General features: G+C 35.0%; 1 protein-coding gene across 1 annotated transcript in view; it reads right to left on the bottom strand.

Moving 5' to 3' along the window:
• LOC132547827 (uncharacterized) overlaps positions 1-14,490 on the bottom strand; it is a 101,352-nt gene that overhangs the window by 21,681 nt on the left and 65,181 nt on the right. The window contains 16 exon segments of the mRNA XM_060211633.1: positions 4,306-4,308; positions 5,641-5,800; positions 6,216-6,440; positions 6,740-6,920; positions 7,908-8,044; positions 8,785-9,004; positions 9,852-9,977; positions 10,340-10,454; positions 10,880-11,047; positions 11,734-11,800; positions 11,923-12,097; positions 12,287-12,391; positions 12,673-12,829; positions 13,017-13,167; positions 13,403-13,569; positions 14,351-14,490. The exon segment at positions 14,351-14,490 is cut by the window's right edge and continues 66 nt beyond it. Coding sequence (XP_060067616.1) covers positions 4,306-4,308; positions 5,641-5,800; positions 6,216-6,440; positions 6,740-6,920; positions 7,908-8,044; positions 8,785-9,004; positions 9,852-9,977; positions 10,340-10,454; positions 10,880-11,047; positions 11,734-11,800; positions 11,923-12,097; positions 12,287-12,391; positions 12,673-12,829; positions 13,017-13,167; positions 13,403-13,569; positions 14,351-14,490 — 2,297 coding nt within the window.

The raw sequence follows: 14,490 nt of genomic DNA, 5'->3' as shown, positions 1-14,490 counted from the left end.
TGACACTACGATAAATTCCAAGGTCTGTATTGGAGTATTAGATAAGAGCTATCTAACACTAAGTTCCCAGGTCTGTATAGAAGTGTTAGATGAGAGCTATCTGACACTAAGTTCCCAGGTCTGTATAGAAGTATTAGATAAGAGCTATCTGACACTAAGTTCCCAGGTCTGTATAGAAGTGTTAGATGAGAGCTATCTGACACTAAGTTTCCAGGTCTGTATAGAAGTGTTAGATGAGAGCTGAGACTAAATTCCCAGGTCTGTATAGAAGTGTTAGATGAGAGCTGAGACTAAATTCCCAGGTCTGTATAGAAGTGTTAGACGAGAGCTGAGACAAAATTCCCAGGTCTGTATAGAAGTGTTAGACGAGAGCTGAGACAAAATTCCCAGGTCTGTATAGAAGTGTTAGACGAGAGCTGAGACAAAATTCCCAGGTCTGTATAGAAGTGTTAGACGAGAGCTGAGACAAAATTCCCAGGTCTGTATAGAAGTGTTAGACGAGAGCTGAGACTAAATTCCCAGGTCTGTATAGAAGTGTTAGACGAGAGCTGAGACAAAATTCCCAGGTCTGTATAGAAGTGTTAGACGAGAGCTGAGACAAAATTCCCAGGTCTGTATAGAAGTGTTAGACGAGAGCTGAGACAAAATTCCCAGGTCTGTATAGAAGTGTTAGACGAGAGCTGAGACAAAATTCCCAGGTCTGTATAGAAGTGTTAGACGAGAGCTGAGACAAAATTCCCAGGTCTGTATAGAAGTATTAGACGAGAGCTGAGACTAAATTCCCAGGTCTGAAGAATACAGAGAAACTATCTGATTTTCACATGTCTTTATGTCAAATCACCAAGGGGTAAAAGAAGATTTTATCACAGGGAATCTTTACCAAAGTTGTCTTCTGCTATTGGCTTGTTGATACCGTACCTCATTATGAGTCCTGAATATTGTTTTTGTGTCATTGAAAAAAATTGATAACTTTGTAACTTAATTGTCCAAGTACATATTTGTATATGGATGATAGGTTTCCTTCATAATGACCCAGGCTTCATTGTAAAGTCAATCACTTTGCTACTACATCTACAGTAAAAGAAAAATGATATTTTTCTCAATGTTTTCCTCCCCCTAATAAGTTCTTTACTTTTATATATATCTTTATATGTCTTATATACAAATGATACCCTCCAACTACAAGTCTACAATAGTTAAAGCTTAAACTTCCTCACTCTTCCAATGACCCAAGATGTAACGTTACTGTGATCATTAAACATCAAAACCTTGTTAAAACTTCTGTTACTCTTTCAAACGCAGTGGTTCCTAATATTCTCCTTAAAAATCTTTGTACTGTACCAACCCTATTAAAACCTTCCCTAATCTAGCTATGTTCTGGCAGAGACATATATAACACATGTGTTATATACGTCTCTGGTTCTGGTTATAGTGCACAGTAGACTATGTCTTATGTGACGTGGATTCCTATAAAAGATGTTATTCTTATGTCAGTTACTTTAAACAAGTGTTTTTGTTGACTTCTTAGTTTCTGTTTTACTTCCAAAAGATCATCCATAAAGACAATCCATGTTTAAACCATGGTAAAGAAAACTCACAATGTTGATCATAGTGTAACAGTAAAGTTTTCAATATCCAGAATAAGGAAACTACATCCCATGAGATTTTGTAGAAAAAAAAAAAGAGACTTTTGTGATAATGAGCCGAGAGCCAGGTACAACATTGCCAAGAACAAGGATACAAGTATAGATAGTAGTAGGGGAATGTAACAAGTATATTCTGCTAAAAGTGTATAATAGCAGATGTAAAACCTGTTAAATAAATAAATGAATAGATAAATAAATAAAGAAATATATACAATACAGGGATGTAAAAAGCCACATGTCAGATACAGGACCAACCAGTGTTTAATATACTAGGGTTAAGTATTTCTTTCTCAATCATTTGTTTGCTCTATATTTCAAACTTTAGCTGATAGACAAACATGGATGAAAGTGAGATATACTTTAAAATATCTTCAAACAATAATAAGAAAAAAAGACAGGTTCTTCCGATCGTGGGGCTGATATTAACAAGTAAAAAAATTGCCGCTGCAATATGAAATTCGGAAAACACTATTTAACATTTAAGACATATGGGCATTTTTTTCATTTCTTGAAAATTTACAACATAATTGTTAATTAAGTAGTCTAAAAACTGTTCTTAGTGAAGAAAACAAGAGGCCCAAGGGGCCTGCATCACTAACCTGGCTAATTTAGTTATTCAGCTTTTTGACAAAGAATGTCAAATATGACAAATAATTTTAGATGTAATTTCCCTTTTGAGTCCCATCCTTGTGGTCAAACAGAGGTCAGATGATTTAACTCTTCATCACTTCATTACTTCCAACCAAAATATTCTTTTACAGAATAAATTTTTTCATGAACTTAAAAAAATACACTGTATCAATACACTGTATCACCCTATTTTACTGGTTTTATAAATACACTGCATATATTTCACTGGTTTTTTTCCAGACTGAATTGAAATGATATTTGGATATCAGGTAATATTGTTAGGTCTTTTTTATCTAGACAACTTCTTTGATTTGTTTTACACCCCTGCATTGCTAAAATGATAATAAACATATAAAATGTTAATTCTAGTAGAGAATGTAAGAGGAGAAATATATATCTGAAATGTTACCCTTGTATGGTCTTGCTGTGCCAACTGTAAACAGGATAAAGATGTTAACTACATGTAGTTACCATTACACTGCTTTTCTATAGTAGTAGGGGTCAACAATAAACAACAACAGTTACACTGAGCTACTTACACGGTCTATACGCCATGAATATTTGAGAGATGTACACTCCCGAGACATACACCCCAGAGTGCTGTGCAGTTCTGAGATGTACACTCCCGAAACATATACCCCAGAGTGCTGTACACTTCTGAGATGTACATGTACACTCCCGAGACATACACTACACAGCGCTGTACAGTCTTGAGATGGATGTATTTGAGATTTTGCAGTGCTCCAGAAACAAACACTCCGTAGATGTAAGCTCGTGTTACATACATTCCTTAAATATACATTCCTAAGATGTAAGCTCCTGAGACAAACACTCCAGAGATGTACACTTTTAAGAAATACACTCCAGTTCCTGAAATTGACACTCCCAAGATGTACATTTGTAAGACAATATCTTCAGTGATGTACACTCCAGAGATGTATACTCCACAGCTGTACACTTCTACGAATTACACTCCACAGTTGTACACTTCTAAGAATTACACTCCACAGCTGTGCACTTCTAAGAATTACACCCCACAGCTGTACACTTCTAAGAATTACACTCCACAGCTGTACACTTTTAAGAATTACACTCCACAGTTGTGCACTTTTAAGAAGTACACTCTATAGCTGTGCACTTCTGAGCTGTACATTCTTAGAATTACATTCCTAAGACATCTTAGATGTATGCTCCTGAAATGCATGATCCCAAACCATAAGCTTCAAGAAACCAAGACTCCTGATACATACACTCCTGAGACATACACCAAAATGTCAGAAACAATAACAAAACTTTCATGGATGATTGCATATATTCTTTAACCCTGGTCACCATTAAATAGATTTAGAATTTTCTGTCTGGCAGACCACTATTTCATCATTTCACAGTCAACATTTCTACAATATACAAGTAAATGTATAACTTCTGATTAGTTAACTTAAGGTAGCAAACAAATATTAATGGTACATGTGTGGACCAAATATTAAAGAGACAAGTGTTGACAAAACATAAAAGGTACATATAGGGGCAAAATAATAAAGGTGTATGTGTGGGCAAAATATTAAAGGGGTATGTCTGGACAAAATATCAATGGTGCATGTGCTGACAAAATATGAAAGATGTATGTGTGGGCAAAATATGAAAGGTGCATGTGCAGACAAAATATGAAAGGTTCATATGTGGACAAAATATTAAAGGTGTTTGTGTGAACAATATATTAAAGGTTCATGTGTGTGTGTGTGTGTGTGTGTGTGTGTGTGTGTGTGTGTGTGTGTGTGTGTGTGTGTGTGTGTGTGAGAGACCGACAGACAGACAGTGTAATGACTTCTGACTTCTATGCAGAACTGTAAATATTACTGTACATCTACATTGTATCTACATTGTATCTACAGAAAACATGAAATGATGCAGTAGAGATTATGATGTGATGGATGCTGCACTGTTGTGAGGATCACACTAAATGAACCTTTGTAGATCAAGCACACTACCGGCAAGTTTGAGAGTAAAGGACATATAAATATATACATACCATCTGTATTAAAGTATTAGTGGCAGTCCACAAAGGCAGCAAAGGAAAATAAACAGTATTAGAATCACATCAAAATTACAATAGCAAAAGTCATCAAATCTTCAGTAATTGGGATCAATATATCTATAATATTGGGAGTTATTATATCTATAATATTGGGAGTTATTATATCTATAATATTTGGAGTTATTATATCTATAATATTTGGAGTTATTTATCTATAATATTGGGGTTATTATATCTATAATATTGGGTTATTATATCTATAATATTGGGAGTTATTATATCTATAATATTGAGTTATCATATCTATAATATTGGGTTATTATATCTATAATATTGGGGTTATTATATCTATAATATTGGGGTTATTATATCTATAGCATTAGGAGTTATTATATCTATAATATTGGGGTTATTCTATCTATGATATTGGGAATTATTGTATCTATAATATTGGGAATTATTATATCTATAATATTGAGTTATTATATCTATAATATTGGGAGTTATTATATCTATAATATTGGGAGTTAACATATCTTTAATATTGGGAGTTATTATATCTATAATATTGGGAGTTATCATATCTATAGTATTGGGAATCATTATATTGTGTTAATAGAGAGCTGATTAGAAATTTTAACACAACACTAATACATTAGCAGAGGTTTTATTCCTAAATATGTTGATGTCATTGTTTTCCTGCTTACAATTACTTCCACACAAAGGCAGCTGGCTATAACATTAATATTACATTTATCATACTAATTGTTTTACCTTTTAAGTGAGCCAAGCCAAAAAATCAGAGACATGTCCAGGGTTATCTTATCAAACTTAACAAATAGCAATGAGATTATCTCCAAAATCAAACTATTTCAAACAGAAAATATGTTAATGTTTGACTGAGGTGAGAATTTGATGCTAAGTCACTGAGATAAATATTAAAGTTTATCATAAAGCAGATAGAGGTAATAACAAAGTTATTTTTATTTAAAAGCAATTTCAAACTTAAGATACACATAATAATGTTTAATACATGTTAATCAATGTGATAATGAATCACACAACATATACTTAGGTTATAGATATAACACACAGGTAATTACACAATTGTGAAGTCCTATAGTCTAAATGTAGAATTGTATTTGTATGGAACAAAATATGAAAAGTTTCAGATGTTTGATCAATACCTAAAGAATGCAAGTTGGTTTTTGTGTCAATGTAGTATAGAATTCAATATCTTTATAAACCTTTTTTCTAATTTTATTTTGTAAGTGAATATTCTATTTTCATAATACATATCATCATTACCAATAAAAATGCACACTATACCTGGTGTCCATATCTAGAGAAACAAGCTTCTTTTTATTCATGAGTTTGTTGAGTCTTCCGAGCCACATTGACCCTTCACCGTTTGGATCAATCAACATGGGGGGTCGCTGCCAAGACGAACACAGGATAGCGGCATTTTCAATCTGTCTTGGTCCAAAATCTGCATAAAATTATCAAAGATAAACAGTTAGATACAATATGCTTGCACACAGTTAGTAAATAATGACTTTTTTATACTCAGCATTGAATTATTTACATGCAATTATGCCTTGGCAACCCTTTTCTAAAAAAAAAAAAAAAAAATATGACATGTTATCCTAAAAATAGCAGTGTGCGATTCAGCCTTTTGTTCTATATGAAAAAATTCATTGTTTGCATTGATTTAAAAAAATATGATGCTCATAACAAAACCTACCTAGAGTACAGGACATAAGTCTTTAATACTGCTGGATGCTCATGATTTACCATAAAATCTATATCTATACATATGTAAAACATATTTCTAAGGAATATTAACATGGAGCCAGTCCTGCATTTCTCATTAGGGGTAGAAATATCAATTAAATTGTTTATACCTTTGCGGAGCCAGTCATTAAGAGTCCTCTCCCCTACCAGGAGCTTGACAAGAGAGACAACATATTTGTTGTACTGGGTGGAAGTAAGGAGTGGGGCAGACGATGAGGTCACCTGACTCTCATTATCCTCATCTTTCTCCTCCTGGATCCTCTCAAGCCCCTCATGACCTGATTCACCCGAGTTTGTCGATGTCTTCTCTAAAGGCGGTGACGATGACTTCTCAACTGTTTTACAAAAATACCAAAATATAACACAATATTTCGGAGAAGATGGAAAGGATCAAGATACATTGTATATGTATACAGATTTGGAAAAGAGACTGATAGAATAGTTACAATATATGCTTAAACGGTAAATGTAAGAATCTCAATACTTTGAGATAGAGAGGATTCTAATAACTGGGAAAAGTGGGAGTCCCAAAATGACTGTAAAAGTTCTTGAGAAGATATGGAAAACGCTACACTTAAACGAGAAATGAATGTTGTACAGGCATTTCAGAGACAATACTAGATTTCATTCAGACCTTTCTTTTCTTCTTCTTTCTTTTCTTCTTTTGTCGCTTCCTTCACATCACTATCTTCCTCCTTCTTTTCATCAGAGTCATCTTTTTCCTTTTCTTCTGTGTTCTGTCCTTCTTTCTCTGTCAACTCCTTTTCTGCATCTTTCTTTTCTTCCCCTGTTTCCTCTTTGTCCTTTTCTTCTTCCTTTTCTTTGTTATCAGTCTCCTCCTCTGTTCTATCCTTTTCCTTCTCTCTATCACCTCCTTCACTGTTTGTCTACAAAAAGAAGTCCAAATATCACTGGTGTTGACATATCTGAGTGTTTTAGTTTTGACATTTCTGAGTGTTACAGTGTTGACATGTCTGAGTGTTACAGTTTTGACATGTCTGAGTGTTACAGTGTTGACATGTCTAAGTGTTACAGTGTTGGCATGTCTGAGTGATATAGTGTTGACATTTTCAGTTTCGACATGTCTGAGTGTTACAGTGTTGACATGTCTGAGTGTTACAGTGTTGAAAAGTCTGAGTGTTTTAGTTTTGACATGTCTGAGTGATATAGTGTTGACATTTTCAGTTTTGACATGTCTGAGTGTTACAGATTTGACATGTTCATCTACTGTGAACAATTATGTATCGACCAGTGGCCAGAGGTATTCTGTCGTTACTGATCTACTACGCATGTTATTGTATTTGTTCGTTCCCTGATTATATAAGTCATTACCTAAAGCCTATCTAAGCAGTTTGTATGGTGATCAGTGTAACTTAATCTTGTTGTAAACAGCGGAATCTATTGCCATTTATGTGTGCAAGACCTTGTTGACAACTCATGTACACTTCAATCCATGTTTACCTGTTAGCTAATGTGTATTAGTACTTCATCAGTTAATTAACATGGCTAGTATAAATACGACCACCTTTCTAGCCAGTATGTATCGGTTCCTGAAGGCATGTGAGTGTTCCATCTCTACATAGCCTACATCGCAATAAACCTTCAACACCCGAACAGCGTTTGAACATCTCATCACCACACGAAACAAAGTATCATTTTACAGTCAACAGTAACATGAGACTATATGTGTGAATGAAAAATAAACTAAAAATGCATGTTTTAAGTCTGAACATTTACGATGCAATGACTTTGGTAAGCAAGTTGTTATTAATTTTCAGTCAGTTTTGGAAAGCAGAGCTGACCTTGCCAGAGCGATTGGTGAGAGGCTGGTCCTCCATATCTGTAGGTCCCATTAAAGCTGAGGTGTAGTCAATATCATACACAGTGCTTGCTCCTGCTGCTGTTCTGAGGAAGTCAATGGACCAGTCAATCACACGACCTGGTAACAACGATAAAATGAAACAAATACATCTCAGTTCAATAAGACAGTAACACTTCTGCCATACTTTTCTGGTATACTCACATTCAGGCTCATGAATTACTTTGGATTTTTTTATTATATAGAAGATATTTAATGATTTTCTTTTTAATATTATACACATTTCATGAATATGACAGAGAATCTATATCTTTCAGTAGTGTAGAGCACAAGTGAGAACTATAGATATACCCTGTTATATGAGTCTAGCATGAAATAATGTTGTGTTATGTTGTGTAGGATGAGTACAGATGACAAATTAACAAACATTAGTTTTGTCTGGTGTCCTGTACCAGAACCAGGTTACAGAACCTCTGTTTAACGATTACATTTCCATTTTAGACAATTCAAAATCAAATGATATTGTAACAAATCTGAAACATGATTCTATCATCCCCTGGAAAAGCTATGTTTCATCTGTTGCCTTTGCAACAAAATTGTACAGTATAATATCTGATAAATTCATTGTGCATTTGTAAAAAATTCAATTGTTCTCTTATTTTGAAAGTTTACAAAACCGATGAGATGTTTTGTCATTTTGACGTATGTAGGGTATGCTGATAAAGGCAAACATTACTATCCTTACACCCTTCATCTGATCCCCAGTCTCATACCCAATCTGATTTCTAGTGTGTGATAACCCAAAAATAGAATTTACTAGCTTTACATTAAGTGACCTGCAGAGACATGACATGTTTTACCTTTGAGTCCATCGATGGAGTCAATCACAAGAGGTACGCCACGCTCACGCAGGCAGTTTGGCCAGTGGACAGTGAGCATCATGCGGCGGAAATTATGATGGTATGGTCCAAGATAAGTAGCCAGTGCTGCAGCCATGGCACATCCTCCAGGGACAGACATAATGCGTCGCTCATACGAGTCGAAGATCTGCTGGCATCTCTGTCGCTCGCCCTTTAGAGTCTGTTAAATAACACACTTACACATACAAAGAGATCTAGAGTTAAATAAATCACACACTAACACATACACAGAGAAATAGTATCAGCTAAATAACACACATACATATCAGTCTAGACTCCATGAAATAGCACACTAACACATACACAGAGATCTAGAGATAAATTAAATCACACACGTACCAATACATAAAGATCTAGAGTCTGTTAAATAACACATTTACACATACATAGAGATCTAGAGTCTGTTAAATAACACATTTACACATACACAGAGATCTAGAGTCTGTTAAATAACACATTTACACATACATAGAGATCTAGAGTCTGTTAAATAACACATTTACACATACATAGAGATCTAGAGTCTGTTAAATAACACACACACAAATACACAGGGATCTAGAGTCTGATACAACACATTTACACATACATAGAGATCTAGAGTCTGTTAAATAACACATTTACACATACATAGAGATCTAGAGTCTGTTAAATAACACATTTACACATACATAGAGATCTAGAGTCTGTTAAATAACACATTCACACATACATAGAGATCTAGAGTCTGTTAAATAACACATTTACACATACATAGAGATCTAAAGTCTGTTAAATAACACATTTACACATACATAGAGATCTAGACTCCATGAAATAACACATTTACACATACATAGAGATCTAGAGTCAGTTAAATAACACCCACACACACACACACACACACACACACACACACACATACACAGGGATCTCAGCTTTCTGTCCAAACAAGAACTGTCATTGTTCATTAAGAGTTCTAACTGACAAATCTGTAATTGTATATACTGTTAGGTGATATTTCTTACTCGTCTCAGCTGAGCGGCAGTCTCCAACATCTTTTTCATCTTTACAGTCTTCTCATCTTGTTCGTTTTTATCTATAGTTGCCTCCTCAAAACCTTTAGCTAGATCGTCCAACCTGACATCCAAACCCTGGAAATACCATCATATCATACTATCAGATACAGGGTAGTCAATGTCTACATCAATATCTACATCATTGTACTGGTACGGATGTGATACTGGAGTCCCGGTGACATATCACAAACATGGTGCTTCCATTGTTAAAGATATGATAAAATATTACCATACAGCTAGCATTGTACATTTCGCAGTAACTTAATCTGTAGGATAACAGTACCATACAGGAATCGCTGGTATTTTTCCTGTGCTATCTCAACATGAAATGTGACTTATTCACTGTGATCTAAAATCACAATTTATTTTAGCTAATACTAAGTGAGAAATTATATTATCTATAAATTGTACTCTACACCAAATCCATAGTCCCTCACCTTGCGTTTGTTCTCTAAGGTGGCCATCTTGTGTTCTGCATCATCCACTGCCTGAGTTGTCTCCTCGACCTTCTGGTGGAGAGGTTTAACCTTTGATATCATCATACGATGATACCTGTTGTGAATCAATAACTGAGAGATCAATAACTGATAAACCTGTACTGAATCAACTACAAACAGATCATTCTACAGTGATATTTGTACGGAAGGAATAACGACCAGAGCATCATACATGTTATGCACTTTTAACTGATCTCACTAAAAATAAGAAAATTCCATTACATCAACAAAATCTGATCTTAATTCTGAATGCCTTCTTTCAGAACAAAGTCAAAAATGCTTTTTCTGGGTTTTCTTCATCTCCTATTTTAATTTTAGATATGACATTTCTGGATGTAAACCAATCAGAAAATTGCATACTTAATGGATGCTGTCTAAACTAAGCCTATTTATCACAAAGTATTTCGTTCATCTTAAATATTCATGACCAAAGTAAGGTTAAAACAAACAAACAAATGAGAGTCCAATTACACAGCTCACCTGACAACTCCACGGACCCATTTACAGAGAGAACCACAGGCTGAGTTACCAGTCTTTCTCTCCAGAGTATCTGGGTCAAATGAAGGTTTCTTTAGATATGGCTCGACCAGGTTTAGCGTTGACTCTGCCAGTTGATTATCATCAAATGATGTCAGCTCCTCAATAAACCTATACAGATTGATCAAAGTTTGTTTTCAATTATTGTAAATAAATAAATAAATATTGTTCACTCAGCCTGTGAACTTGCATTACATAATTTTTCCATGAAACCTACATATGCTACAATACATATCTCATATCATGTACACTGTAATTCACCCTTGGTTTACATTATGGTTTTTAACTCTAGGTATTTCAAAATCTTTTGGATAAGGTGTGATGTTACTTTCATTATGAATATATAAAAAAAATCAGGCGTTACTCCCTAGAGGCAGGAATGACAAAGGTTGGCTCTACAACGCAAACATACATAGCAATAAAAATAAACAGGAAAAATAAATTGAGATTTGATGTGGCTCAAATCTGAGTCAATGAAGTTTCACAGGATGAGTTATGTGAGAATCCAGAGAACACTTATGAGTCAATGTGACTTGTAGAATAATCTGAGAAAATAATGTTACAAAGAATGAGTTAACATGAGAATCCAGAGCAGATCTCGGAGTCAATAAGACTCAGAGAAAAATCTGAGTCAATGAAGTTCCATAGAACGAGTAAATGTGAAAATCCTGTTAACAATTCAGAGTCAATGAGGTTTTTTATAATGAATGGATTCCAGCAGGTAGTAAAATCAATCAAAACCCTGACAGCAAGGCTTCTGAGATGCCAGTCAAGATTTTCCCTCAAAGCAGACTTACCTCTCGAGGTTAGCCATCTGACGTTTAGCTCCCTTCTGCCATGTAAGATCGGCGGATGGCGTCTTCACTGAAACACAGTCATACGTATATTTGTCACAAAGTTGTTTAATAAATTTTGGTTGATTCTGTGTTTTCTGTCTCTGTAATTTACACTAGGGATCGTGCCCAATGAAGATTGTAATGACTTACGTATCATGATGACAGCAGTCATGAGGTCCTCTATATCTATAATGGGCTTATTCATGCCCCGCAGTTCAGCCAGCTTCTCACTGTTCATACTCTGGACAACCTTCTTTGTGTCAGCCACTATAGCTATGGCCTTGTACACTGCACGCTCATGAGCAACCTGATACTCAGGCAATAGCTGCAAACCAAATGCAAAAAAAGTCAATATTGAATTACTGACAAGAGGTCAATCAAGTGTAGCTCTATTCAAGTCCTGAAAAACTTTCCATAAAGCTTTATCTTTATAAGTAAACTACTAGTCATTGTATCTTAATCACCTGGCTTATGGGTGCCTTAATTTGATAATGACTATTTAGTGTATACTGACCTTCTTGAGTTTGGAGATCTTGTCCAGTTGAGCCTTCACTACTTTGATTTGCTGCTCTGTTATGGCTGTATCTTGACCAATCTGAGACAGAATCTTGATGGTACCCTGTAAAATACACCATAATCTCCAGTAAAATAAACCATGATATCCAGTGAAATAAACCATAGAACCTGGTAAAATAAACCATGGTACCGTGTAAAATAAACCATGAAACCCTGTTAAATAAACCATAATTTCTAATGAATAAACCATTGTACCATGTAAAACCATAGCTCCATGATAAAATAAACCACTGTGTTATTTGGAATTAACTCTGATTTAAGAATCTATAAAATGACAATCGAAGTGTGATCAGAAATCAGCCATGACATGATGTAAGAACTTACAGCCTTCCTCTCTTCCAGAACAATCATTTCGTGCTCCTGTTGTTTACGAAGTTTAATGGCAACCTCGTTTTCACGTCGTATCTGATTGAGTGAACTTGTCACAGCCTGATGAACTTCATTCACCTCCCTGTGTTTGGTACTGGCTAAGGAAATATACCTGTAAATGTGGACACGTAAATATTAGCAGGTGTAGGTTTCTTGACACATACCAGATATGTTTATTTTTTTGTTGATATCAATGTATCAATTTCTAGATCTTTATCCTTTCATATTGTGGTGTAAATATGATGTAAATATTTATCGTAAAAACCTGTCAATAATGACAATAGATTATGATGTCATACCTCTCTACAAACTTTTCGTAAGTGGTGTTGGTGATGTGGCGATACTCTCCAGAGTCCTTTTCCTGTCCATCTTGTTGGCGCAGCACTAAATGCATGGAAGCCAACATATGGGCGATGTTTTCTCTTTGCACATCTGTCATCCAGCTCACATCTGATAAACACATAAATGCATGTATACCAAAATAACTTCTTTAACAATAGTCTATAAATAGTAATGATGACCTTGACCTTGAAATTCTTCAACAAAAACTCCTTCAATGAAATTAAGTTCTTAATAATGGGATAACATAATAGCATAGCTACATTAACACCACATATCTCCCACTTAAGGTGGTGATGACAAAAAAAATGAGAAATTGACAACATGTTAAAAGGTGACCTCTGACCTTTGAGGTGATAAAGGGCGTGTTCCACTAATTGTAGTTTGGACCAATGGGGAAGCCATATAAAGTTGACATTCTTGGTGAATGCTGGGTACTCTCTACACCGTCGCTGAAACATTTTACCGCTGTCACTAGAGATCAGGCAGATGCGAAAGTTGTTCCTCACAGTTCTGTAACACGAAAAAAATTCAACACATACAACTAACATGTATAGAAGAATTCCCTCAGTAACTGTTAGAATACCTCTAGAGTATACCAATTTGCTTGATTTTATAAAGAAAAAGAGGTATAATTCCTTAACATTTTGTCAAAAATATGAAAGAATAATTAGGAATTAATACAAGTTTGAGAGTTTTTACAATATAGCCCCAAGCTATGTCTTAAGTTGTACTCAATATTATACTAATAATACATCCAGCTACGTGGTTGGAAAAGAACAGCTGGCACACACGATTACCATTTATGTGAGATAACTATATCACAAATAGATGTTGTCAGCAATTCTGACACACATGTTTGTATTATGTACAATTACAGATGATGCGTTGACAACAGAAACTACCCATATCTTACTCTATCAGTTGTAAGTGTGTGAGAAAAATAAACCTTGGTATGCTCCTTGGACAGGGACATCTTAACCTTATATAAAAATTTTGAAGGCCAGCATCTGGCAAGCCTGAGCTGACCCTGTCAAATCTTACGCTAGAGAAGAGACATCCTGTCCATGGAAAAGACTCTGGTAAAATTCATTATTACCAAACAGAAAGACAGTCTGACTCCAATAATCACTCAGATCCCTGTCAACAGTAGCTACTAGAAGATTATAATTGGTAGATTTATTACTTAACAGCTTTGCAGTATACCCTGTATAAAAAAAACTTTGGTGACCTAATATTGTTAAAAACTAGATCACATTGACCTAATTTACATTACTAGATCACAATGGCTTACTGTAAGAAGAAGTTCCAGGCTGTATCTCGTGTGTATGTGAGTCCTGCTTGCGTCACCTCAGTTCTGATAGAATTAATGATGGTGGTTTGCTCCTCATAGGTGAACAGATGACTGATGGAGCCCCCAACGATGAACTCGAT

Source organism: Ylistrum balloti, unplaced genomic scaffold, assembly GCF_031769215.1.
Source record: "Ylistrum balloti isolate Yb309-2 unplaced genomic scaffold, AGI_CSIRO_Ybal_v1 Utg369614, whole genome shotgun sequence".
Classification (NCBI taxonomy): Eukaryota; Metazoa; Mollusca; class Bivalvia; order Pectinida; family Pectinidae; genus Ylistrum; species Ylistrum balloti.
Note: the sequence above shows the minus strand (reverse complement) of the source record. Positions and strands in the feature narration are given on the sequence as shown.